Here is a 27181-nt window from a genome sequence, read left to right as displayed (position 1 = left end):
TTCTCATACATAAAACATTTACCACCAAAATGATCATCACTCCGGTTTATTTTCCTTCACTGCATTATACAGTTGAAATAATAATTCATTTGCATGAAATACCATGCATGCATAACTAGGAGAGTCCGTGTTTGTGGGGATGAACTCCCACTTGGAACTACTAAAGGGGATGGATGGTATGCAGAACAACATACTAATCAGTCGCGGGGAGCCACATCGAGGGTGGTGAACACTGTAGTTGGGTTTCGAATTTTAGTAGGGGTATGGGTATGGGAAACAATATAACAAACTACATAAATCTCACAAACTAAATATTCATTTCAAAGATCTAATGGGGTCTGAAAGTAATAGGGGAACTGCGCCAAATTGGGGACAATGTACATTTGTGCATCAGGAATGTACTGAATTTAAACGTTTAATTTTAGACATCGTATTTTCAGTAAATTGTTGATAAAAATCTATCTATCGTCTTTGGTTTTCTTTAAAATAGTCCTTAATATATTTAAATATGAATAAAAATAAACCTGTGTGCAATACGAGTCACAATTTTTTTGGACCTTTATTGCCCTTCCGAAACTCTTCCAAGGCTTTTCACTACTGATAAAAAGCACTAAAAATCTATAAAGTTTCGAGAAATATAATATGTGTTTCAAATTGCAAGCTGTCCCGAATATGATACATTTACCCTACAATAATAATTTCTGATGGGAAGCTTATCAAAATAGAGGAAAATGTTAAATGGTAACTCTCTATCAGATGAGTGGTGAGATCGTCTCAGGACACTCATTACAAAAATAATATTTACTATAATAATTGCGATGGTGTCAGCGATTTGTGGTTGCAGAGACGAGCTTGTGGCCTCATGCAGTGCTATATCCTCTAGTCTCCAGTTTAGAGACATATTAGCACTGTGTCTCGAACGCAAGCTGACTGGACCTTTAGCCAGATTTGTTAAGAGAAATGGCATTCAAATTTAATAATTCTAAGAAGCCTGGCAGTGTCACTCATAGGAGTGCTCAAAGTGTGTAGGTAAGGGCCTTGACAGACTTGAGGATTAGCCGAGTGACGACTTAGCGTAATTGTCTTCGAAATAATGATTAAACAGAATTTCTATCATTTTCCACTAAGCCGTCTCTCGGCTTAAGTCGTAAGCGTGTCTAGGGCATTACAGATTTATGTTATTTGTTTATTTATTTTCATGTACGTGATTTTAAGTTAGTGATAGTTGTTTAACCATGTAGGTTTTCGGTCATGATATGCCTAGGGCCTGAGACCTGGGTATAGAGAGGGATGGGCATGGAGATAAATAGAAAACAAATGGGATGACTAATGCACTCATGCGATAAATATTATGTTATTGTAGTTTCTTGTCTAAGTGGGTTTTTGATTAAAAAAAAGGAAACGAAGAAGGGGTGGCAAAGCGTTCCATGCTTTACGGAATGCACGAACTCGTAACTTTGAGATGCTGTACCTCAAAAGTGTTTTCACATCATGTATCATTTACCGGTTTTAGGCTTATTTGATCAAATTCATAAATCACGCAAAAGATTACTACAAAATAGCTTAGCCGTAATAAAATTTATTTTCGGACAAAAATTACTTATTGATTCACAACTAGTTCCTAATTGATTGAAACCGATAAAACGATTGGAATTAGTTCAAACTTATCAGAAATTTCAAGACCTTTCAAACGAGCCCATATTTGAATATATTTGGTTGAGTATTACGCTCCATAGAGCTTTTTTCTCTCACCTTGAAAAACCGTTATTAAGAATTATTCAATGGTATTTTCGTGCATGGACGAAATGTTTGCTTGGGATTTCTCTACACGGAAAAAAATATTTCACAAAATTGTTCGTAAATGTTTGTGAATTCCTATTGGTGACTAACGGAATGCTCGTAAATCGTATAACCTACAAACAAATTCGTAAAATTTGTACTTTTCACATTGTTCGTAAGATGATCACTTGACAAACAATTTTTGTTCTTTACAAACATTTGTTGGTAAATGTTTGTAAACACACATGATCGTAAAATTTTGTCACTTGTTTGTAAATTCTTGACAGATAAACAAAAATGTGCAAACAAATGTTTGTGGAAATCTACGAACTTACGAAACTTTTAGTGGGCTATATGATTTACGAGCTTTTCGTGAGCATTTACGAATTATAATTTTTTCTGTGTATAACATATCCAAATATGAAAAAAAAACAATTGCAAATATTCGTACTTGAACGGTATATTTTTTTACCTTGATCACAACTTATTTTTATAATATAAAACCGGATGTAAAATATGCCGAAAATTGTTTTTTTTTGTAATTTCAATTTAAAAAAAAAAAACTACCGTTCAAGTAAGAGTTTAATTCATGAGCTAATAGGAAATATTTCTTTTTTTGACATCAGATGAATATAATGCCCAACGCACAATAACTTTTGTTTGTAAACATGTTTTCAAAATTTCCTATGAGAATGAGCGAGATGACTAGATCTAGATCTCATTCATTCTCGTTGAAATGTCAAAACATGTTTACTAAACAAAAGTTATTGTGCGTTGGGCATAACTTTGAGAAATCTTGTATATCGAAAAATATGTTTTTTTTAAACCAGGTCCCAACGATTGAATTTTTAAAATTTTTAAATTAAAATTCCAGAAAAGTTAGTTAAAATATTGTACTTTTACATGCTTAAGAATTAAAATTAAAAATTAAATTTTATGATGTTGAAAAAACGAATGAAAATATGGTGTTTTTTTTTAATTTTTTTGGCCCACGTAACCTCTTAACAGCAAACAAAATTGCGCAAGCAATCAAAAAGAGTGAAATTCTGAAAAACTTTTCTAACGAAATATAATGACTTATCGGAAAATTTATTAAATTCTTTTTCTAAGTTTATTATTATCTCAAGATCACAGAAAACTGAGTTAGTCCCTTGTAATTTTCCGGGAGCGATATATTATAACTTAAAATCGAAAGATTATAGGGTAAGTGTGCCAAATTCCGGCCAGCTTGCAATTTCGGCCACCTTTTTTGTTCCTCAAATTTCCATGAATTTTTAGTTTTTGCATACTCTAGAGATTATACAATGAAAAAGAATAACAAAAAATGTAGCTTCGACAAACAAGATGATGTAAAAAGACATTTGAAGAATTCCCGAAGGGCAAGGAACTATGAGAATGAAGGTGGCCGAAATAGGGCACCAAAGCTATGTCTACATTTTTATTCATTTTAAAATGTATTAAGAATGATTTTAGACCAAATAAAGACGGTACACTCTTTACAAGGTTCCAAGAAACACTCTTACAAAAGAAATAATTTAAAAATCAATTTGTATATAAAATATTACATTTCAAACTTGAGACTTTGACGCTTGCATGTAACTATGCCGAAATTTGGCACACTTACCCTATACTGTTGTCTCTGTGGAATTCGAGGAGTAAAAAATATAAAAATTCCATATCAATGCGATAAATTGAAAATTTCTAATTTTTAATCTTAAATATTAACTTTTACAACAAATATTTCTACTACAAAACATTATGAAAAAATAACTTTATAGGTCAGAAAAAATTATTTCCTTTACGAGTCACGGGTGACCTACCCATGCTGAAAGGGGTAGAGAGAGAAATATTAGTTGTTGAGCTAACAGCCCCTTAGCCACTTTTAGTGCCAGTTATACAACGAAATGGTAAAGTTGTTGTCTGTGAAGTAGGGTGGTTCAAAACACCACTTATATACTCCAAACTTCCCATTCCAATTGCATATAGTCTCGTTGCACCCTCTCGTTTGATGTATGAATGTGCATTATAGAGCTTTAAAGTTGCTTGAAGTGTGTTGAAGGGGATGTTTTGTGGGTTAAGAAGTGTTGCCTCTATCTCCACTATCTGAATTCATTTCGACAAATTCCTCAATTTCTCATAACAAGAATACATTAAATTTGAAAGACTGAGATTGTTTAGGTTCGGATGAAGGAAAATTCACTTGAACTTTGTGGTGGAGTATCTAAAAGTTCCTCACTCTGAACACATTTAGAGAAGCAAGTTTTATCTTACACAATTAAGTGGGTGAAAAGTGCAGTGAAGTAATTCAAATGGTGTAGAGTGGCAGGCGAGTAAAAGTGTAAAGTACCCGTGCTATGTCACTGGGGCAGGACGTGACAGGGCAAAAGCCGGATAGTACTTTGCTGTTGAGGGTGAAAGAAACAGAGGAAATTTGTTTGGTGGAAAAAAATCCCTGAGAAATGATAAAGAGTCCGAGACGTAAGCGGCTTCATGTGCTGAGAGCAGTTAAATAGCAAAATGCATCGACTCCACATTCTCAATTTCCTGCATATGCTGATCACAATAGCGACAATGATTATGCATACCACCATGGCAGACCATCAAGACGGAATTCAGATTCACAGTCATGGAGATAGCAGCCAAATGACACGGAGTAAACAGGAAGAAGTGGAGCTGCCACTGCTCAATTTACCAGGTACAAAACACAATACCATCCTAGAAGATTTACCCAATGCGATAGCTATCGGGGGCGGTGAACACTTTAGGTGAGCAATCGACCCTGAAAAGCCATATGGGAAAGGGGTGAGGGGAAAGGGGAATTTATGAGGAAATTTATCGTGAATCTTCTTTACAATGAACACCATAAGGACTCCTCCAAATAATCTCTAATGCCGGAAGTGTCTCTGCTTATGCACTCCCACGGATTTTTCATTTTACTCACAACTGGGGGTGCCTATTGAATTCAGTGGGGTGATTTCTGGCGCCTTATCTGCTGCCTCAGCACTCGACTTCTGTGCTGGAAATTGCCACCTAGAGTGTTGGTCATATGCCAGAAGAATTTTCACATGACCCACTTACATGGGGAGTAATAATTCACACCAGGATAAACGTTTACCATTGAAAGATGATTTTTGAATTGGCAGAGACATTACGAAAACATTTCAAAGTTTTATCACACAGAGTTTTGATTAGTCAGAGGCCATGAATATTTCATTTCAAAACATTTTGCTTTTGGGAAGCCTGGATAAGAATAAGTAAAATTTCCAAACTATATTTCCAGGCTACAGTGGCGACAAGATAAATAGCACACCTTCAGTGATTTTCCTATTTTGAAGTTTTATGGTACAATATCAATCTTTATACCTGATTATGCTTTATTTTTTAGAAAGTATTTGTATCTGTTCCCGTGTGTTTTTTGTCATTGAATGAGTTTAGGTATAATTCATGCGGCCAATTTAAATAGCACACTTTCATTTTCTCTGAAAATATTACCTGAAATTTACTTTTATTTTAAAATTTATTATAGTTATGTATTGTTGATCATTTATGGGTATTAACGCCACAAATTTTCGTAAAACAAAGTTATGACAACTGAAAAATCATATAAATAGAGCCTTTGGTGCACATTTCCAGGCTTTACGTAAAAGAGTTTAGAATAACTAAGAAACTTTTTTGTAAATTATATTCTTCCAGGAAGATAACCACCAATTCAATAATTTTTTATGATCAAACTTACAAATCACGCAAAAATTCGAAAATTTCGAGAAAGAACTACGACTTCTAGAGAAGATTCTGTCATTGTTCCATAAGTAAAACTGAATATATTTGCCGCCGTTCCTAAAATAAAGGAACAATTTGAACAAAAATTTGAAAAAGTAACTCCTATGAGCATTATTAAAAGTCAATCATGTAAAAATATCCGGTTTAGAAGTGTTGCCAGACGTACAGAGTTTGTATTCAAACGAAACCGTACCTGTTGATTGATTTTTGTTAAAGAGCATATGCAGGAGGTCCTGTAATTCTGGAATAATATTCTTTGAACCGATGTATTCCTGTTTAATATCACAGGATATGACATAACAAAATATTATATGTCCCAAAAGTCAAGAATTTTGTCCTTATAGTATGGGGTTACATTTTACAAAGTGACGTATGGTCTGTGTATGGAATATCAGGCAATATAAACCAATTTGATTACAAGGATATCTTTGGACAAGCCATGTACTTCAACATCGAAAAGAATTTGCTTTTGGTTTTTAAGTTTTAACCAAGCTAGTGATCCCAAATACATTGTCAAGTCTTTTTAATACTGGTTCAATCAGAACAAAATTGAACTTCTAGAATGGCCAGGACGGTTTAAGGACCTCAATTCTATTGAATTTAAAGGAAAAGATTTACCAGAAGATAAATCTCTCGAATGTGACTAATTTGAGATAGTTTTAATTAGATATCCACACTACATAAAATGCAATCACAATAGAATAGTGTTAAATCCGAATTCCCTTAATGATCCTTCATTGTCAAGCGCTCATTTTTTCGAAAAGTTAGTTAACTAAGTACTAATTAATCCAAATTGAATTTTCAAATAGAATTCATAAGTTGTTAATTGCAGTAGAAGCCGAAAATTATCACTTCTTATAGGGTGTGCTATTTATATTGTCCTCTCAATATGTGCCATTTCAAGAATTTTTTGAAGGTACTAAATTTCTTGATAGAACTTTCAGGTTTTTTTTTAATATTCAAAGTATAATTGTATACAAGTTCATTTATTATTATTACTTTCATCATTTAAAAGCATAATTTTTCGAAAAACAAAGCATATATTACAGTGTCCGAAAGTGTGCTATTTATCTTGTCGCCACTGTATATTGAAAGTTTCAAGATTCATTGGAACGTTGGAAGAAACTTAGTTCAATCGATTGAATTACGTTTTTGATATACCGCAACTAGTTTTAGAATTTTGTACGCTATTTAGTTTACATTTTTACAGAGTTTATAACGTTTACATAACAAATGTCCCTTTAAATTCATCAATCCTTCGAATAAGGCGGTACTTGAACATACACGACATTCGAATTAGGGATCTAATCGCCCAAGGATATTTTCATATAAGGAACGAAAATCAGCCTAGCCTCAGAAATTCGAAGACTAGAAAAGATTGCACAGTACGTTGTCGAGATATCCCAAAGAATAGGTATGGTATTGGATAGATAAGAAATAGCGTAGAATAATCCTTAAGTCGTCTTATTGCGTGTATTCCTGAAACTCTAAGCTGATATCTGTAATCGTTACGCTTTTAGATCCGTTCATATGGTTTGATAGGCAAACCGATAAATAAATTGACGCTATCTCGAAGCTTCAAATATTTAAAATTGAACCAAAATTATTTCTCCCCGGGCATCGGGTAGTTTCGAACTAATAATCGAGACAAATATATGGTCTCTTTAGATTTCGAACAATGAAATTCAATTTTAGAAATATTTTCTTTTCAATGACAAAACATATATTTTCAAAGGATTAACTTATTTATATAACTTTGAACATTAGAATTAAGAAGCTGTTTTTTGGTATCTTGCAATATCGATTTGACATCGACTAGATTGTTTAGATAAGAACGAAAGTACTATTACACATGGGCTGATACATAAAAATTCTCCAACGGTTTGGAAAAATTGGAAAATTTGAAAAGTAATAAAAGAAAAGCAAAGACTTGATAAATAGGTATAAAATCCTGATGAAATTTAATACTGTTTTGTATTCAGTAAGCGTATCAGCATTGATAGTCCATTCTCAAATTTCACCAAATTATATGTCTTTCGGAATTATGTATACTCTCCTTGATATTTGATACCGAAATCAGCGATTGTGAAGGGCAAAATTTGGAGGTATTCTCGGATCCTTCGATAATTTTGGTGTTTGTTCACAACAAACATGAAAGAACATGAAAGCACATCTCTTGGATTTTTTTTTTGGGGTACTTACTACCTTCTATCACCATCCTTCATCACCATTTCCGTCGGAGTAAGGACGAGAATGATGAGGAAGTTGAGGTATATGGAAAGATGACTAGTTGTAGTGCTTGAGGCAAACATCTCAAACACAATTCCCTTTTCTTTATGGTCTGTCTTTTGCTACTTCTTGGCAGTTTTTGGTGGAGTAATGGAATGCAGACGATATTTGGGTAGAAACCATGGAGAAAGAATTGGTAGAAAATTTTACTTGTTATTCGTCTCAAGTTCGTTATGAAGCTTGTTCCTTTGGGGGTTTCATCCTCCCCAGAGTAGGGTGTGTCTTCTGACTTTTAGGGAATATTGGTAAAAACACTCAACGTTGTTTTATTTGATTTCAGAGAACATCTCAACGATCGATTGGATTTCAACTGCGGCCCCAGAGATACTCCTCTCATCGACAACTGAGACAGCACCAGTGACCACCGATGCGCCTATTAATCTGTCTATAGCGAACCATGGAGAAATTTCCACAACACGACTTCCAGTGCGAATTCGTACAATTCCACCTCATCACCGTCATCATCCTCTAACAAATTCCAGTGGTATGGGAAATTCTTCAGCAAGTAGGAGTCCTCTTGGGCCACCCTTCAACCCAGACCATCCCATCAATAACTTCATCTTCGACTCGCATTCCGCTTCGGGGAAACACCATCATCACAACGATAGGTGAGAATCTCATTCTCCACAATTCTCCTGGGTACGACCCTAGCTCATAGTGATGTTTGTGACTTTTTGGGATTTTCCCAGACAGAGTTCCCAGTCCCCCTAGTCCCCACAGATGTGACAGAAATTACTCTCTATGTTTTTATGTGGGTTGCATGAAAAAATTCATTCTCAAAGAATTGATTTTGGCAGACTATTCAGGAAAAAAAACCAGATTCAATTACAATTAATTAAAATTCCAATTAAAGTTGATCATAAGAATATTTTGGCCGGCGTTGCGTAATAAATGTCAAAATGCTTTTATATTTTACATCAGAATTCTCATACTGTATGAAAAAAAAATCATTTTCCACTTGAATCGCCACATTTTGATCTTGTTCTATCAATTTAATGGACGAAGGAATTATGGTTTCCTCCTCAAATTGGACATTTTCCCACAGTCTGTGAAAAGTTTTTTTCCTCAAACCGAGAGCCGCCTATAAATTTTCTTTCCACCTCAATAAGACATGTCCTCCCAACTGGGAGCCACAACGAAGGGCCGTTGAGAGTCGGAAAAACGAGGCTCAGTGTGGTTGTATGTATATATATTATAAATTATATACAAAATGCACATATGTGGCATAGTTAACAGAAAAATGTATGCATTCAATGAATAGAATACCATAATTATTCCCTGTATGAGCTACTAATCAATTCTTCACAGGTGAACAAAATAAGAACAATGCTAAATTTGCAATAAGGGGCATTTTATTTATTCTTTTTGAGCACGAATTTTATATAGGATTTATAAAAAATGGAAAACAGGGGTAAATTGATCAATTTCCACACTGACTATTGCGATTTTACATAATAAATAAAGTCGTAATGGGGTTAGTAAGGGTTGTTGCCTATTTTTTAGACCGGGTCAGTGGTTCGAAAGGTCTTCTTGATAAAATAGGCCACAAATAAAAGCGCGTAGGATGCTATATTGACTGTGACCAAGCCCGTTTCCTGTATAGTTGTAACGATAAGTGGTAGCAAAGCGTCTAAGATTTGCTACATGCTTACTTTTAAATCCTGGCTGTTTTTTGAACTTCTGCAAAATTCTATTTCACATTTACTGTTTTTGATTTATTTCAAGCGATTTATAATTAACTTTAAAAAATCCCAATATAACGTGTATGCGATAAAAAAGTATTTAAAATAACAGATTATCCTATCAGTAATAAATCTAAATTTTCACAAAAATCGGTCTAATTTATAAAGTTAACATTTAGAAAAAGGTGATTGTAACTAAAACGAAAAACTCTTTATTTTCTCTTTGATAAAACTAATCGCTCCTGCACAGGTTTTAAATCAAGAAAATCTCATGAAATCAAAATTTATATCTTTCTCTTTCTGAAAGGTTTTGCATATGTCGATCCCATTCCTCCGTGCTCTTCTTTTTCCTTTGAATATCACGAGTTCAATTTAGTTCAATCCAATTTGGAGTGTGAAAACGTGGGATAGACATATGCAAAATTTTTGAGAACGAAATCAATGTGAGTTTCGATTTTAAGAAATTTCCCTGATCTAATCCCGTTTTATAATCCTAAATTAAGTAACTGTTCAAAGGACAATCAAGAGGACAATGGTCAAATCCGGTCCTGGAATCGCCACGAACGAGACCTATGGCAATGGATTGACATTGGTCTAGGTAACAACTTATGACCTGGGATTGGGACCAGCGTTCTAGAGTAAGATAGGTTAATCTGGAATCATGTCTAATTTTACCTTTGAGATGTCCTATCCAGTTTTCAATGACGAAGGGAAAAAACAATGAAGAAGTAGGGGGAAGTGGGGCACCTTTGAAAGTAGCGTATCTTTGAAATTGAGATTTTTCATCTGTTCTTAAACAAATTTGAGCCTTAGGGCTGAATCACATTTACAGTTAAATACTCACCGTATTTCGTTAATTTACGCATTTTCATTGCAATTCTTACGCAAATTCTCGATTACCGTATTACCTTATCTTATACTCGGTGGCACTAGGTGAAAATAATATAAGAAAATTAAAGAAATCTAGATCGGAGATCTTGTCAGGGGCCTTCTCAAATCGAGATATCAGTAATTTATATTTTAACTTCCTCTGCTTTTTGTGCATCGATAACTTTTCTTCAATGTGAACAGCCGAAAGGCTCAACATTGTAAAGTAAGTATACTCTTTTTGAATTTTATATTCCTAATGATTGAATAAATGAATTGAATTGAATTGAATTTAAAATAAAACAAAAATGCTATAAACGGTGAGCAAAAAAAACTGTATGATTAATTTCTCTTACAGTTTTTTTTCCTCACCGTTTATCGAATTTTCGTCTTATTTCTTCAATTTTCTTATATTATTTTCACCTAGTGCCATCGAGTATGAGATAAGGTAATACGGTAATCGAGAATTTGCGTAAGAAATGCAATGAAAATGCGTAAATTAACGAAATACGGTGAGGCGACGGTGAGCATTTTACTGTCAATGTGATTCTACCCTTATCGTGATATAATTTAAGTGCACAAACAGATGGAGATGCTAAATTACATTATGATACAGATCAGTTCTCCTTACAAATTGGACAAAAATCCTAATTTTAAAGGTACCTGACTTCCCCCTACTCTCGAATGTAAAGTCTTGTATTTCTTCGTGGTTTTCTTGTCTCTTTGACCACCTGAAATAGTGAGTAAATCTCAAAATTCCAAAATAAACATGATTCCGAATTACTCCATCTTACCCTAAACCATAAGGGAAAAGTTTTAGAGGACTCGAAACTTCATATATCCAAAATTCTATCAAAAAAACGACCCCTTAGTGCCCTTAGTGGGTAAGGAGTCGAAATATATATAACTCAAAAAGGGATTATATATACTGCTCTTTCTGTGGCGTTCTAGCAGTAAAAAAAATGAGAATGTAGCTCTTCTCTTCCCTATAGCTATGAATCATTTAGAAATTCCGGTCTCTGTGACATCTAACATGAAGTATTCATAGAGGGTGGGTTTTTCTCAATGATTCAACATTCCAACAAAGTTGGGGGAGACAGATAAAGATCACATTTCTGTGACATATTCCATTGAAATTGTACTAAAACTTTAAGATACGAACATTATTCACATACTTAGCTCTGACAACATTATTTAATTGAATATTAAAAAAATAGTTTGATTGTTTTGATAAAATTTATTATGTAATGTCATATTTTGTGTACAATAAAAATACTCAAATACTTTACTTTGAATATACTTCCAATAAAACACATGTTTCGTAAAATATTTAATAATAGATTTGTTAATTATTTAAAGGCCATCAGTAAAATTTAGTTGTACTGAAGTTTTATTGCGCTAAAAAATTCTGTTGGATGTAGGGTAGAAAGAAAAAAAAGATACTTGAAAATCCCACTATACTATTAGAGAAAAACGTGCACTATTTGGTATACAAACAAAATTTTCAGTATTGAACCGCTATTCCCAATCAAAAATGCATATTTTTGCTCTATGGCGACATCCTCTGAAAATTCGTTATGTTACACTCAAACTAGAACATTTGGGTAAAAAAAGTGCTAATCAATTTACGCTAAATTTTTCATCAAGTCCAAACTAATTTGTTAAATGCATTTTTAAGTCCTGAAAGCTTTTCGTAATTGTAAATTAAATGGTCTTCTGTAGGAATTAATCTATATGACAATATGATTTTGTAGTTCAAATGGTAGGAAGCAGTATATTCTCATCGCACCTAGATTTTTCGATACCTACAAGGCCTAGGGGTAACATGATAACTTATTTTCGATATCGATTGTCGATTCTGAAAAATTAAAACGATAGCTTTACTATTTGTAGCTAATGTAGATGTTTATCAACAATCACATTATTTTAAGAATGTCACAATAAATATCCTAACGATGTGTAAAAACTCGCCGTTCACTTAATCTAAGTGATAGATTTATCGATATTATCGATTCGATAGTACCACAAAGTTATCATTCCACCCCAGGACTAATACTTTCTTAATGCGAAGATTTCCAAAAAACAGGATCTTTTTAGGTGTGATTCTTACATAATCGCATCTGTTTTATCACTAATTTATGCACATTTTAACACTAAATGATAAGACAAAGTGACTTGGAGCATTAGGAAGACTCTAATAAGGTTTTTCTCTGGAAATGTAGTATTTAGTTTATTTTAAAAGAACTTGTATAGGGTAAAGTGATATAATTTGGAATTAGTGTTACAAGTTGGACAATTCGCCGGTGCAAGTTGAACATGGCTTTTTTCTTGATAAATACAGTACAAAATTTGTTTTTAAGCACAAGGAACCAAATTATAAAATTAAAGCATTAAAAATATACAAATAAAAATGAAGTATACTAAATTTCTCAAGACAAAAAGCCCTGTCCACATTGTACCATTGGCCAACTTGTACCACTTTACCCTACGATATACTTATACGATTTATTTGAGTCTCACCTATAAATGACCTCTACAATTTGTGTAGGGGAAAATGCCCATGCTTGATACGATCCAAGCTTAATAATAACTATTTATTTTCTATGTTAATCAATAGTTATGACTTATCGCAATATATTTCAATAGCTGGTGCTAAGCCTCACATTTCCTAAAAAAAATTAGGATCCTAGCTCTTTTTTCCTAGTTTCACGAAGCAAAAATCAAAAATAGGTCCAAAAGTGTAATTTTGATACATGATATTTTATAAATATTTCTTAATTAATGTCGCTGTTCAGGAAAACTACTATCATAGGCACATAGAGGGTTCATCAGTATTAATATTTATGTAAAAATATTTTTACTTGGAGACACTGTTTTTGATGGTGGTGACAAATTAATAAATTCTACCTGTGTCCATCCTATATTTTGAAAAGGGTCCATGAATGATAATTTAATTGTGGCAACTCTATCATTAGATGTGATTCTTTCATAATTACACCTATTGAAATTCGCCAATTTTATCGACAATTGACATAACCTTCAACCCTGTTGCCTGAATTTTAAGGTTGCAGGAGTGACATTTTCATGGACTTCAAGAGAAAAAATGGTTTTCGCTAGTGCCCTAATGTCATAAAAACACGGCTTAGAAAAATTACATAAAAGTGATTTTAAAATTAATAACCAGTCGTACAAACGATTTAAGCAGATAGATTAGAGTTCCGTCTAAATATTGATGTGCAGTTTTTTGTATCCGGTGAAATTTTTGCAGTGAAAATAGGCCTCCGATTTGTCGAATCAATTATTATACAGGAAGGCCCCGGACCCGACTTGTATAAAAGTCGCCACTGAATTTTCATTTTCTTCTTGAGGAAAATCTAAGGATTTCCAGGAACTATGTGAGGTAGGACTATGAACCTAATAAGTGAGACATTTTTTTGTCATAGTGGAAGAATCGCTTCGGTTTGTGTGTTAATAAGAAAAAGATCACAAACCTTGGACATCATTTTACAGTATCAAGCATGGTCACTTTCCCCTATTTTGTCATTATTTACTTGAACATATGCAAGCGATTTACTTCGAAATCGAGATATCTCATTCCCAGAAAAAAAAATTGACTTTGAAGACTAAGGGCAGAATCACATTGACAGTCAAATGCTCACCGTTTTTCCTTAATTTACACATTTTCATTGCAATTCTTACGCAAATTCTCAATTTCCGTATAACTTATACTCTGTGGACCTAGGTGAAAATAATATAAGAAAATTGAAGAAATAAAACGAAAATGCGATAAATATTGAGCAAAAAAACTGTACGGTTAATAACTCGTACAGCATTTTTTTGGTCGCCGTTTGTCGCATTTTCGTTTTATTTCTTCAATTTTCTTATATTATTTTCACGCAGTGCCACAGAGTGTGATAATGTAATACAGTAATTGAGAATTTGCGTAAGAATTGCTATAAAAATGCATAAATTAACTCTATAACGGGTAAGACCGCCTCCAGGCGGTCTTCACAAAAATCACATTTACAGCGACAATAAAGGTTTTATTTATTTAAAAGTGCTATAGTGTCCTCGGTAATAGTCTTATAAACAGCTCTTGAAAGTTTGAACTGATTTTGACTCTTCGTTTTGTTGTTATTCCCAGTTTTGTGTGACAGGTCAGAGAAAAAGCAACAAAAAATATTTGTGCAAAAAACCTCATTTCAAATTTCCATAAAAATACCGATTTAAAGATATCTGACTAAAATAAATTTATTTTTTACTGAAAGATATGTCATTCTACTTTGTATATTTTATTTAAAAAATTGAAAAAACTAAAAATGTGAATTTTAGAAGCAAAAAGAGTTTCAAAAAAAAATTATATTTTCTCACCTAGCGCCTAAACTAAAAAAGAGATTATGAAGAATGGATGGTTTTTCCGACTTTATTAGATCATGAAAACATTGTCTTAGAACTTTTTTTCGCATATTAAAGAAAACACCGTTAGAGGGTTAAGAAGAAACGGTGTGACTGTGACGGTGAGCTTTTGCACTGTCAATGTAATTCTGCCCTAAAGCAGCATTTTGAATTATTAATTTTAATAATTCAAATTGTAACGGTTAACAGCTAAATAGAGCATATTTCTGATTAAATTGGGTCACGTTTGAGCTTCTTTGACAATCTTCGCGTCCTGCAATAGATTGCGAATGTTGCGAACTATTAATTTTATTTAAAATTCATTCTTTGTGATATTTTTATAATAGTCGCTATGCAATTTATTGATTCATTGATATTCTATCGATTTAGAAGAACGACAAACTTTGAAAATTATACAAAGCTTAATTTCTGTGCCTTGAATTCAATTCGGAAGGGATTATCTCTAAACAAAGATATGTAAATTGATACGACACATTTTTTGCCAAAATCTAGGGTAAATGTGCCAAATTCCGGCCAGTTTGCAATTTCGGCCACATTTTTTGTTCTTTGAATATCCATGAATTTTTATGTTTTGCATACTCTAGAGAATATACAATGCAAAAACTAACAAAAAATGTCGCTTCGACGAGCACGATGATCTGAAAAAGACATTGAAAGAATTCCGGGAGGGCACGGAACTATGAGAATGAAGGTGGCCGAAATAGGGCACTAATGTTATGTATACATTTTTATTCCCTTTAAAAATGATTAAGAATGAATTTAGAGAAAATAAAGACGTTAAACTGTCTACAGAGTTGAAAGAAACACTCCTTATTAAAAAGTAACAAAAAAATTCAATTTCTATTAAAAATATTACATTTCAAACTTGAGACTTTGGCGGTTGCATGCAACTATGCCGAAATTTGGCACACTTACACTATATAATAAATGGGATTACATGCAGGGGGTAGTCACGGAGCTCTAAAAAGTGTCGCTGTTTACATTTCGTGCCACTCAGAATAAGTAACAGATGTCGCCAGGAGCGACACATAATTTTTGAATAATTTCATTTAACGAAAACACAGTGGCGTAGGTTATAAATTACACTTTTTTCTGGAACGAAATTATATTTAAGATTGTTACCAATAACAAAAAAATTACAAAAATCATTTCTTATTCAGTAAATTTTTCCCAAGCGTACGACTTTTTTGGGACAAAGCTAGTAATTTAGTGATTAATTTTCATGATTACTGCTACATAATTGTAATGTACATACAAACTATAAAGAAAGGAGGTGAACTTATTTTAATTAAAAACTTTATTTATATAAATTACAGCGAATTGCTATACACGTTAACTTAAAAAAATAGTAACTTGAAAGCAATTAGATATGTAGCGAAATCATACAATTTATCAAAGGCATGTATTTCGCTAACTTCAAAATATTAAAGAACACTAAAAAGTTAAAATTTACAAATTTTTATTTAAGATTAATGGTTTTTGAAAAAAAAATTATTTAACATCATCCCTTTTCAAAATACGATAAAAAACATATACGTTTGACAACATCATTGCGATGTTTTGAGTTTAAATCTGCAGATAGCTAAGAACTTAAAGCACAGAAAGATAATATTGGAAAAATCTCAAAGAATTATGAAAGTTAATTTGTGAGGTTAGCCAGTTGATGTATTATAATAATTTTTTTTTTCAAATATGACAAAATTAAATCTTAATTAAACTGCAGTGCTATCCTAAAACTTTTTTGTACTAAGCAATATACTTGCTATATACATTCAATTTATTATTTATAAATTAATTTTATCTTGTAATTTTAAATTTTATTAATTCTCATATTATGAATGACCGAAAAATTAATTCAACTGTTCTGCCTGTGTAAGGAATGTGTTTTTGTTGTGCTGTCCTTTTAGAAATTCATCAATCTTGACGATCTTGACACATCATTCGAACCTTAATGTCTCTTTTTTTCTTAATGTGTATGCTTCTGCGCATCTATGATTATAATCTCCCCATGGTGATAATTTGTTCATGTCACACACTTTCCAATAACGGTCTTCATCCTGCTTCCTTTTTTCAGTTGTTCACGAAGCATTCTAGTTCCATGGTTATGTCAAGCAAATTTGAGTATACAGTCTGTACAGTTCTTCTCACTGACTCTGGTCTGATTTATCAATGGAGAACTAATTCCTGTTATAGAATTTAATGTCTGTCGAAGAACAAAGAAAAAAAAGAAAGTTCATTAAAATTGGTTAATAAACGTTAAATATAGAGTCCTTTCAATTTAGATAATCGCGGTATGGTAGAGTTGAGTGGGGACGGATGCCAACCATCGTTATAAAAGTCTCTATCACATATACAATATACTAAAATTTCATCCAGATAGCTTCAGACTGGACGGGGGTGGTAGGGGTGGGTCTGATATCACATACTTCTATAGCCGCCCATCGACATTTAACCTTTGCTAGAAACAGCTTATAGATGTCTCTCACAATTCTCTATCTAGGAGTGGTAATACGATGGAAGGACGGACGGGACGAAACGAGACGTCCACGAAAATCGATTTTTAGCGCATATCATGTATTACTTAAATATTTATCCGACCCGACTTTTAGGATTTTTTAAAAAACATTTTTCAATTTTTTAGCTGAGATTCTTTACAATCTCAGCTTTTGTGGTCACAGGTGAAATCCAACCTCGTCAGATCGGGCCCAAATTTGGATTTACAAGTATTGACGCTCATAGATCACGAATATCATATGCGCCAAAAATCGATTTTCGTGGACGTCCCGTCCGTCCGTAGTATAAACACTTCTGGAGAGAGAACGGAAAGAGATATCGACAAGCGGTTTTCGGCAGATGTTAAATGTCGATGGGCGGCTAGAAGTAGGTGATGTCAGATCCACCCCCACCCCCTCCTGCCGCCATTTCGAAACACCCCCAAATTTTTTTTTCAATAACAGAGCCCCTATGGCATCGATCGATCTCAAATTTTAGTATGTTATAACTGGGCCTATGAACTTTCGATCAATACTGAACATAAGGTGCCCCGATCCCCCTCACCCGAGCTAGAAAGGGTTAAAATTGAGCATGTTAATTCATTAAAATTAAATTAATTTCGTCAAAATTGTGCTTAAAATACGCACAGATGAAGTATAAAACGTTTAAGATTGCTCTGCAAACACAGACAGTTCAATCACAAAGCGGTTAAAATTATGCTGAATTACACAGCTCTATCATAAAACGGTAAATGCGCTAAAAATCACGCACAACTTTATCATAAAACGGTAAATGCGCTTAAAATCACGCACAGTTCAATCATAAAACGGTAAATGCGCTTAAAATCACGCATAGTTCAATCATAAAACGGTAAATGCGCTTAAAATCACGCACAGTTCAATCATAAAACTGTAAATGCGCTTAAAATCACGCACAGTTCAATGATAAAACGGTAAATGCGCTAAAAATCATGCACAGTTCAATCATAAAACGGTAAATGCGCTAAAAATCATGCACAGTTCAATCATAAAACGGTAAATGCGCTTAAAATCACGCACAGTTCAATCATAAAACGGAAAATGCGCTTAAAATCATGCACAGCTCAATCATAAAACGGATAATGTGCTTAAAATCACGCATAGTTCAATCATAAAACGGTAAAAGCGATTAAAATCACGCACAGTTCAATCATAAAACGGTAAATTCGCTTAAAATCACGCGCAGCTCATCATAAACGGTCAAGATTACTCTTAAAACCGTTTATGATTGAGCTGCGCGTGATTTTAAGTGCAGTCTTAGTCGTTTTACGATTGAGCAGTGCGTGATTTTAAGCGCATTTACCGTTTTATGATTAAACTGTGGGTGATTTTAAGCGCATATACCGTTTTATGATAGAGCTGTGTAATTCAGCATAATTTTAACCGCTTTGTGATTGAACTGTCTGTGTTTGTGAATTTTTAGATTCTGATATAGAAAAATGATTTTATTATTTTTTATACTTCTAATTTTTTTAGGCAAAACCTTTTCGAAAAACAAACTACAATATTCATACAGCTCATACATAATATTTTTCATTAGATTGAAAATTATTATTCATTGGTATTGTCAGAAAATTGATTTAATTTTTAGGGCTTTTTGACCCTATCGCTCAAAAATGCACTGAATCAGATTCTATTTAAAGTCAGATGTAAGATGTTTCATTGATTTTGTTTATCGGTTAAATTTTTATTGTTGATTTTCGGTCCGTAAAAAATGTCTCGTCGTTAAAGGATTAAGCTGTACGCATTTTGAGAATATCTTGAAGTGTTTTTTTTTTTAATTTTTTGCTTGAGCTGTAATATGAACCATTGAATGCTCACGATGTGGGTATCTTGAGAATGTTTTGGAACTGAAACTTACTATCTCATACCATTTGAGCTCCTAAACTAGAGTACAGCAAATAATGTGCTAGGTGTTTGTGTAAATATCGGGAACTGGTCAAAATAGGTCTCATGACCTAAGACCTGGGTAAGGGGGGTTAGGGAAGGGGGGATACAAAAAAAAAGCTCCTAAACTATTAAAAATCATTGGATTGTAGATATTATTCTCTTTAATTTCGAGCAATTAAAATAGAAGAATTAATAGAATAATAAAATAGTGCAATTGCCCAAAAACTCCAAAAGCACGAAACAAGTATATATTGAAGGGAATGCGTTCGTAGACGTTCTGCAAGCGACTTAGAAGATTCTTTTAATACGAGACACAACAATGATTACATTTTACTAATAACACTGTGCAACACGTTGTGGGTGTCTTTGACGAGAGTGCCAAAACTTGTTAGAGGGTCATTTAAGGACCTCAAATCTGCAATCCGTTTGTCCGGGTCACTTCTAGATTTTTTTGGAAAAGCATTTTTTATTTTTTACTGTTTTATAAAATTCAAAAATTCATATCTCCGGTTCTAATTATCCGGTGGTAGTCACATAAAGCTAAACTGACGCGTAATTTCATCCTCTATAACTTTTGTGAACATATCAAAAACCTACGATTAAATGAAGTATATTTTTTAAAGATTTTTTGAAAAAGGGTACCTAAAATGGTACATTTTTCTGTGTTTTTTTCATCTTCTAGTAATTTTCCCACTTTAATAGAGCATTTTATATGTCAAATAACTATGCCTAAAAATTAGAGAATTTAATATTCTTTCATATCTTTTTGGTTTAAATTTTCTATCCTAATTCGTTTATTCACAATAATTTATTGAAAATAAAATGCATTATTATAAAAATAAAATCTCTTATTATATATAAGTATTTGGTATCTTTGTCTAACCTACTGAAGAGCATTCTCTTTTGCACTCTCACTTACACATTTCACATAAAAAGAGGCGAAATGAAAAAAAGAGACGTATATAGAAATAAAGAGAGAAGAATAGTTTTTTGGCACTCATAACAGATATTCTTCTCTCTCTATTTCTAAATACGTCTCTTTTCTTTCATTTCACCTCTTTTTATATGAAATGTGTAAGTGAGAGTGCAAAAGAGAATGCTCTTCAGTAGGTTAGACAAAGATACTAATATAATTATATATAATAAGAGATTTTAATGCACTTTATTTTCAAGATATTATTGTGAATAAACAAATTAAGATAGAAAATTCAAACCAAAAGAAAATGAAAGAATATTAAATTCTCTAACTTTTAGGCATAGTTATTTGAGATATAAAATGCTCTATTAAAGTGGGAAAATTACTAGAAGATGCAAAAAACACAGAAAAATGCACCATTTTAGATGCCCTTTTTCAAAAAATTTTAAAAAAATATACTTTAATTTCATCGTAGGTGCTTGATATGTTCACAAGAGTTATAGAGGATGAAATTACGCGTCAGTTTAGCTTTATGTGACTACCACCGGATAATTAGAACCGGAGATATGAATTTTTGAATTTTATAAAACAGAAAAAAACAAAAAATGCTTTTCCAAAAAAATCTAGAGGTGACCCGGACAAACGGATTGCAGATTTGAGGTCCTTAAATGACCCTCTAACAAGTTTTGGCACTCTCGTCAAAGACACCCACAAAAAGGTAAATTTTGTCGCACCGTGTAAATATCTCAACTCAATACAATTTATTAATTATTGCAATTCTTACCTTTGGAACGGCCCCCTTTTTAAAATATTTTTCATTTTCTTGCCATGCTTTTGCGGATCAAAATCTTTTCCTCAAACTGCAAAATCACATACGGTTGCTTTTGAAGATATTTCCTTCAATTTCCAAGTGGTGCTTCCAAACTTTCTGAAATTTAATCAGATCGGAAACTGTAAATATAATAAAATTTTAGTAAATATAAGTTCCACTACTCATTTTAATTAAGTTTAGTCGAAAGGAAAAGACAGTAGAAATTTTTAAACGAATTTTGCTAAAGCGCCCTTCTACGCCACTGGTCAAACGTTCTCATTTTTCACCATAAAGAGATGCATTCACATTTTAGCCAAAAAATGCGTCAAATCGAGTTGTTACACGCAGTTTGAAATCACAGACGCATGGATTATGAAATTGGCTTCCTTATAGTACATAAATTGCTTAGCCAAAGTAAAGAAAACGTGCGTGTAACAACTTTAAATGAGACTCCCACCACCTTCAAACACTCACCTGTAGAAAGACAATTTTAAGGGATTGTTTCTAAATTTCCTCCTGCAGTATTCCTCCAGACAATCCATCATTGCATCCACGGCACGCACCTTATTGTTTTTTCACTAAATTTGCACGATATTATTAAAAACAGATTCGCAAACATTTTCGCGCAAAACTCCAACTGACGTTTCTTGCTTGCTCCGATTGACGCGAAATTTCAGTTTCGCAGACTAGCCGCAATTTATGGCGCTGTCTCAAAAATAGCGCCAATACCAGAATTTCAAATATATTTGTACTGCGTGACGCCTCCCTGATTACATGAAAGATTTTAATACAATCCCCAATGGAATAAGTTAGAATCCTTTAGAATCAGATACAACCCAAATTTATATCACGCAGCTATAGACAGCTATAGAGTTGTCTGTGATCGATTAGTCATGACCGGTCAGGTGATTTCATTTGGCTGTATATGATCCTATTTAAGATTAGTGTGGAATTCATTATAGGACTGGTAAATAAACAGAAACGTAAGTAGAATAATTGGGAATCACGGAATACCTGGAATACCCCTGAAATTATTCAAAGAATCACTATTTGAAATACATAGGATTTAGATGGAATAACAGAATACCGACAAAAATTTTTGACCTAGGTTACCTCGGTATGGAGTTTATACAGTCCGCGAAGTCTTATCTGCTTCAAAATTCCTTTTTATCCTTTTTGATGGGGCATGTCAGTTATTGTTGTGCATTCAGCATTTAATCTCACATCTATGAGATTCGAGAATATTTACTAACTCTATCTGTGTGTTCATTCTTTCATGAAGGTATGGGCCTCACTTCGAGGACATAAAAACAGTGGGCAATGTGACCAACATCACTGTGCAGATCGGCAGCAGTGTATATCTAAATTGCAGAATCAGCCTCCTCCAGGACAAAACGGTACGTGCTGTATATCTAATGCCTCTTGTACGACGTGTTTGACGATAATGTGATGATTCGCAGGTGTCGTGGGTGAGACGTCGGTTGGAGGTTGGCGAAGACGGAATGGAGCTACTCACGGTGGGACATCACACGTACAGCGGTGACCCTCGATATACGGTTGAGTTTCAGTATCCCAGCAATTGGCGCCTGAAAATCTCGCCAACCCAGAAAATTGACGAGGGAACGTACGAGTGTCAGATTTCTACCCACCCACCAAGAGTCATACAAGTGAATTTGCATATTAATGGTAAGTCGATGCCACAATCTTTCCCAACATTTTCTCGGTGGTAGAATATCTTCTGCACTGATTTTGCTTGTTTTGAGCGACTTGTGGGTTTTGTGAAAGGAAAAATGAGGGCCAAATGGGAGTTTTATTAAAAGCACCCCTCATACTTTTCACACTGATGATGTTTAAGTGAGGAAATGGAAATATTATTTATTCACATTACACATGTAAACCATGTTACAGTGAATTGTATGCTCTTCCACATGCCGTATATACCCCAAGAAATGTATTAGCATAAAAATTGAAAATTAACCACCAGCACAATTTTAGTGTTTTCTCGCCCTTTTCATTTTCACCCCAAACATATATATCACAAGTTGTACATTTAATTTTCTACGAATTTTCCCTTGAGATATTAGTGCAGGAATGCAAGTGACTGTAATATGCACATACAGTGAGTGTCAATAGTTTGTTGCCTAATGGATGTTTGAAAAATCAAGTGAAAAAAATGATAGAAAAAAATACTTTTCCAAATTTTTCTTTTTGCCGATGAGTTCCTTGTAATCCGTAGATATTATTTATAATTTTCAAAAAAAATAATTAATTTTATTTCATATCAAAAATAATTGTTTTCCAAAAGATGGTCATTTTTGAAAAATCAAAAGTTTGTTGCCTCATTAAAAAAACTAATTCAAAATGGTGAAAACGTGCAACCAACTTTATGTAAACCGGTTACATTTTGAGCTTATGTCATTTGATAGGCAAATGGTGGATTTGTACATTTTTAAGGCTGTCAATGGTAAATATATAGGTGTAAAAGTGATGATAAATAACAAGAAATGATCAGTTTTTTGATAATTCATAATTTAGGTTATAATGGCAAATTACAAAAAGTTGAAAGGTGGGATATTGTCCAGAGATACTGCTGGAAGGAATCGGCGTTGCTTAATTGCCAACTTTTATGGAAATTCATGAAAAGTTATACATAAAATGGTCAAATATTATAGTTATGAGGCACGAGTACATCTGAAAAACGCTATTGGTAGACCCAGGGTTTCGACTCAGAAAGTCGATAACCGCATTCTAGGTATCTCTGATAGTAACCCCATGATGTTTGCTTCAAAAATTCAAAGTCGGCTGGTTACAGAAGGCATACAGGCTCCAAATGTTTCGAAAATCAAACTCAAAATGAAAGAAAATATAAGAATAGGTACTTGGCTCGCAAGATTCCATTGGTAAGCAAAACCAAACTACGTAAGAGGTTGTATTTTTACGTTTTTAGCATGCTCCAAGTGAATTTACAACCTTTTAACCAGATTGGTTTTGTTTACCAATGGAATCTTGCGAGCCAAGTACCTATTCTTATATTTTCTTTCATTTTGAGTTTGATTTTCGAAACATTTGGAGCCTGTATGCCTTCTGTAACCAGCCGACTTTGAATTTTTGAAGCAAACATCATGGGGTTACTATCAGAGATACCTAGAATGCAGTTATCGACTTTCTGAGTCGAAACCCTGGGTCTACCAATAGCGTTTTTCAGATGTACTCGTGCCTCATAACTATAATATTTGACCATTTTATGTATAACTTTTCATGAATTTCCATAAAAGTTGGCAATTAAGCGACGCCGATTCCTTCCAGCAGTATCTCTGGACAATATCCCACCTTTCAACTTTTTGTAATTTGCCATTATAACCTAAATTATGAATTATCAAAAAACTGATCATTTCTTGTTATTTATCATCACTTTTACACCTATATATTTACCATTGACAGCCTTAAAAATGTACAAATCTACCATTTGCGTATCAAATGACATAAGCTCAAAATGTAACCGGTTTACATAAAGTTGGTTGCACGTTTTCACCATTTTGAATTAGTTTTTTTAATGAGGCAACAAACTTTTGATTTTTCAAAAATGACCATCTTTTGGAAAACAATTATTTTTGATATGAAATAAAATTATTTATTTTTTTTGAAAATTATAAATAATATCTACGGATTACAAGGAACTCATCGGCAAAAAGAAAAATTTGGAAAAGTATTTTCTTCTATCATTTTTTTCACTTGATTTCTCAAACATCCATTAGGCAACAAACTATTGACACTCACTGTACATATATCTTTTTTTTTTCTCTATCAAATGAGAGAATTTGAGGAACTTACCCCCAAAAAGCCACCGCAAAGAAGCCAACATATGAAATGAAAAATATTTTTGTGGCACAAAAATACACGAAATTCTCCTTTTTTATTTATATTCAACCGCAGTGAAAAAAAATACCATCTTTTTTTTGCGTGCTGATGCATGAATTCATATTTAATCAACAGGAAAGAGAGGAAGTGTGGGTGGAACTGGAGTAAAATACAGGGAGAGTATCAGCACTCGTGCCAACCTCTTAATTCACATGGCAGGGAGAAGTGGTGGAGAATATTGCGAAAATTTCACATGCAACTTGCATAGGTTTAGCAAATTTTTCGAAGCACTTCAACCCCAACCTTCACATGTCTCGCCAGGGAATGAAAATAATGCAAAAATTAATTTAAAATGCAAAAGAGCTGCTGATTTTTTTTTCACACCATCCTCTTGTAAATTTACCATGCCTTTGGAACATGTTCACAATATTCTCGTGTGAGAGGCAAAAAAGACACACATGGGAGAGGGTTGTGGGTGGATGAATATAAACAAATTCTCAGACCAGTTAGAAGTATATTTATGAAATATTCATTGTAATTCGGAGGAAGTAGAGGAGTGGTGAAATGGACTGCAGACTTTTCCATGCTGAAAACACATAAAATAGTTCCTATCATTGTGTGGATACGACAAAACGAGCCCTAAAGTTCTCTATGAGATGTAGTAAATATAGTAGAAGGCTTAAAGGTTACTAGAACAAGTAACGAACAATTGTTCCAAATAAATTTTAATGATTTCAGAGTTCTACTTTTCATATGATTTCAAAATGTGTTTTATAGTTTTTAGGAAATAAAGAACTCAAAACGGTAGGGTAAGTGTGCCAAATTCCGGCCAGATTGCAATTTCGGCCACCTTTTTTGTTCCTCGAATTTCCATGAACTTTTAGATTTTACATACTCTAGAGATTATACAATGCAAAAGAATAACAAAAAATGTAGCTTCGGCAAACGAGGTGACGTGGAAAAGGCATTGGAAGAATTCCTAAAGGGCAAGGAACTATGCGAATGAAGGTGGCCGAAATAGGGCACCAAAGCTATGTCTACATTTTTGTTCATTTTAAAATGTATTAAGTATGATTTTCAGAGTAAATAAAGACGATAAACTGTCTACAAGATTCTAAGTAACACTCCTTAAGAAACAGGAATAAAAAAATCAATTTCTATTAAAGATATTACATTTCAAACTTGAGACTTTGGCGCTTGCATGCAACTATGCCGAAATTTGGCACACTTACCCTATATTATTTGGTAACAATTTTTTCTTTAATGATAAGGCTGTATTTTAAGCAAGAACTTATTTTATCTCACTATTGCTCGGGATAAGTTAATCATGTTATATATATATGGGAGATAGGGGAGGTTTGGGACACTTTTTCATGTTTTGACTTTGAGACACTATTCCAAAAAATCGCGATAGTGTATTACAATTTTATGCGGTCTATAGGATACTTATATGGGTATTGATTTTATAAAAAGTACTCGATAGAACTTGGAAAACAACTGAGTATTCTTGGAGAAGATAAAACATTTAACTTGACGCTTTGTCCCAAACCTCCCTGGTATTAGGCAGTATGGGACGCAAAAGGGGATGTTTGGGACGCGTTTTTCTCGCATAATTTGCATTATTAGAGCGCGTTAATTAATTTTAAGTAATAGATTAAAAATATTTCTAATAGAGATAAAAATGTTTAACCTTTTTTTATATTTAAAAATTAATATCAGTTTAATTTGTACAGTAGAGTCATTTATTGTCAATCAGTTGTTTAAAGTATGTTCTACTATTTTCCATCTACCTTTCTTTGCTTTTTTTATTCTAAGTACAGTAGACTCTCTCTCAATCGGGAATATGGGGCAAAGTGTCATCCGGTTTAGCGATAGAATTGAGCCTTTGTGAATTCCACAAAAAGCGCTCAATTATAAAGAATCACGATAAAATAGGAAGAACTGCAGCGAATTTGAGCAAATTAGCTTAAATTAAACGTGAAAATTGTCAACAAAATTTTCGCCCGATTCGAGCCGATTGAGCGAGAGTATACTGTATTGCAATCATGATTATCAAATTCCTCACGCGAGTAGATTTTCTTGCAACTTTTAGTTTTGAACTCATTGACGGATTTCTGTTTGATTTTACGACAACTGCATGGTACCTGTTTTTCCCTATTTCTCTGAAAAAGCTCTCGTCTTACCTTTTCTGGAGAATTTGTGAGAATTGCAGAGGATATTACTCGAGAAATTTTCGGGAAAATAGTTTTTAACGGGATTGAGCAAAGGTCGAATATCCTTTGGAGAATAAATTATTGATTCCCAAGACGTTGGTAGTTTAATTGTCCCTGTAGACAACTGTTCAACTGGTAAAGTTTGCACA

The 27181-nt window shown here is 33.4% G+C and overlaps 1 protein-coding gene and 1 long non-coding RNA gene across 14 annotated transcripts in view; one reads left to right on the top strand and one right to left on the bottom strand.

Annotated features, from left to right (window-relative positions):
- Positions 1-27181, top strand: part of LOC129810280 (uncharacterized) — a 60731-nt gene that overhangs the window by 12552 nt on the left and 20998 nt on the right. For 10 of the 13 annotated variants that reach the window (XM_055860648.1, XM_055860645.1, XM_055860642.1 and 7 more), the window contains exons 2-5: positions 3958-4474; positions 8129-8456; positions 22244-22358; positions 22422-22647. In XM_055860648.1, the coding sequence (XP_055716623.1) occupies positions 4297-4474; positions 8129-8456; positions 22244-22358; positions 22422-22647 (847 nt within the window). In that variant the 5' untranslated portion in view covers positions 3958-4296. Of the gene's footprint in view, positions 1-3942; positions 4475-8128; positions 8457-22243; positions 22359-22421; positions 22648-27181 lie in introns of all 13 variants that reach the window. The other 3 variants (XM_055860646.1, XM_055860644.1, XM_055860638.1) reach the window with 1 other exon arrangement.
- On the bottom strand, positions 16096-21723 carry LOC129810308 (uncharacterized). Its single transcript, XR_008752714.1, has 3 exons — positions 21436-21723; positions 20935-21101; positions 16096-17016 (listed from the first exon to the last, which is right to left on the bottom strand). It is a non-coding gene; the product is annotated as an uncharacterized LOC129810308 (long non-coding RNA).

Source organism: Phlebotomus papatasi, chromosome 1, assembly GCF_024763615.1.
Source record: "Phlebotomus papatasi isolate M1 chromosome 1, Ppap_2.1, whole genome shotgun sequence".
In the NCBI taxonomy this organism is placed as follows: domain Eukaryota; kingdom Metazoa; phylum Arthropoda; class Insecta; order Diptera; family Psychodidae; genus Phlebotomus; species Phlebotomus papatasi.
Note: the sequence above shows the minus strand (reverse complement) of the source record. Positions and strands in the feature narration are given on the sequence as shown.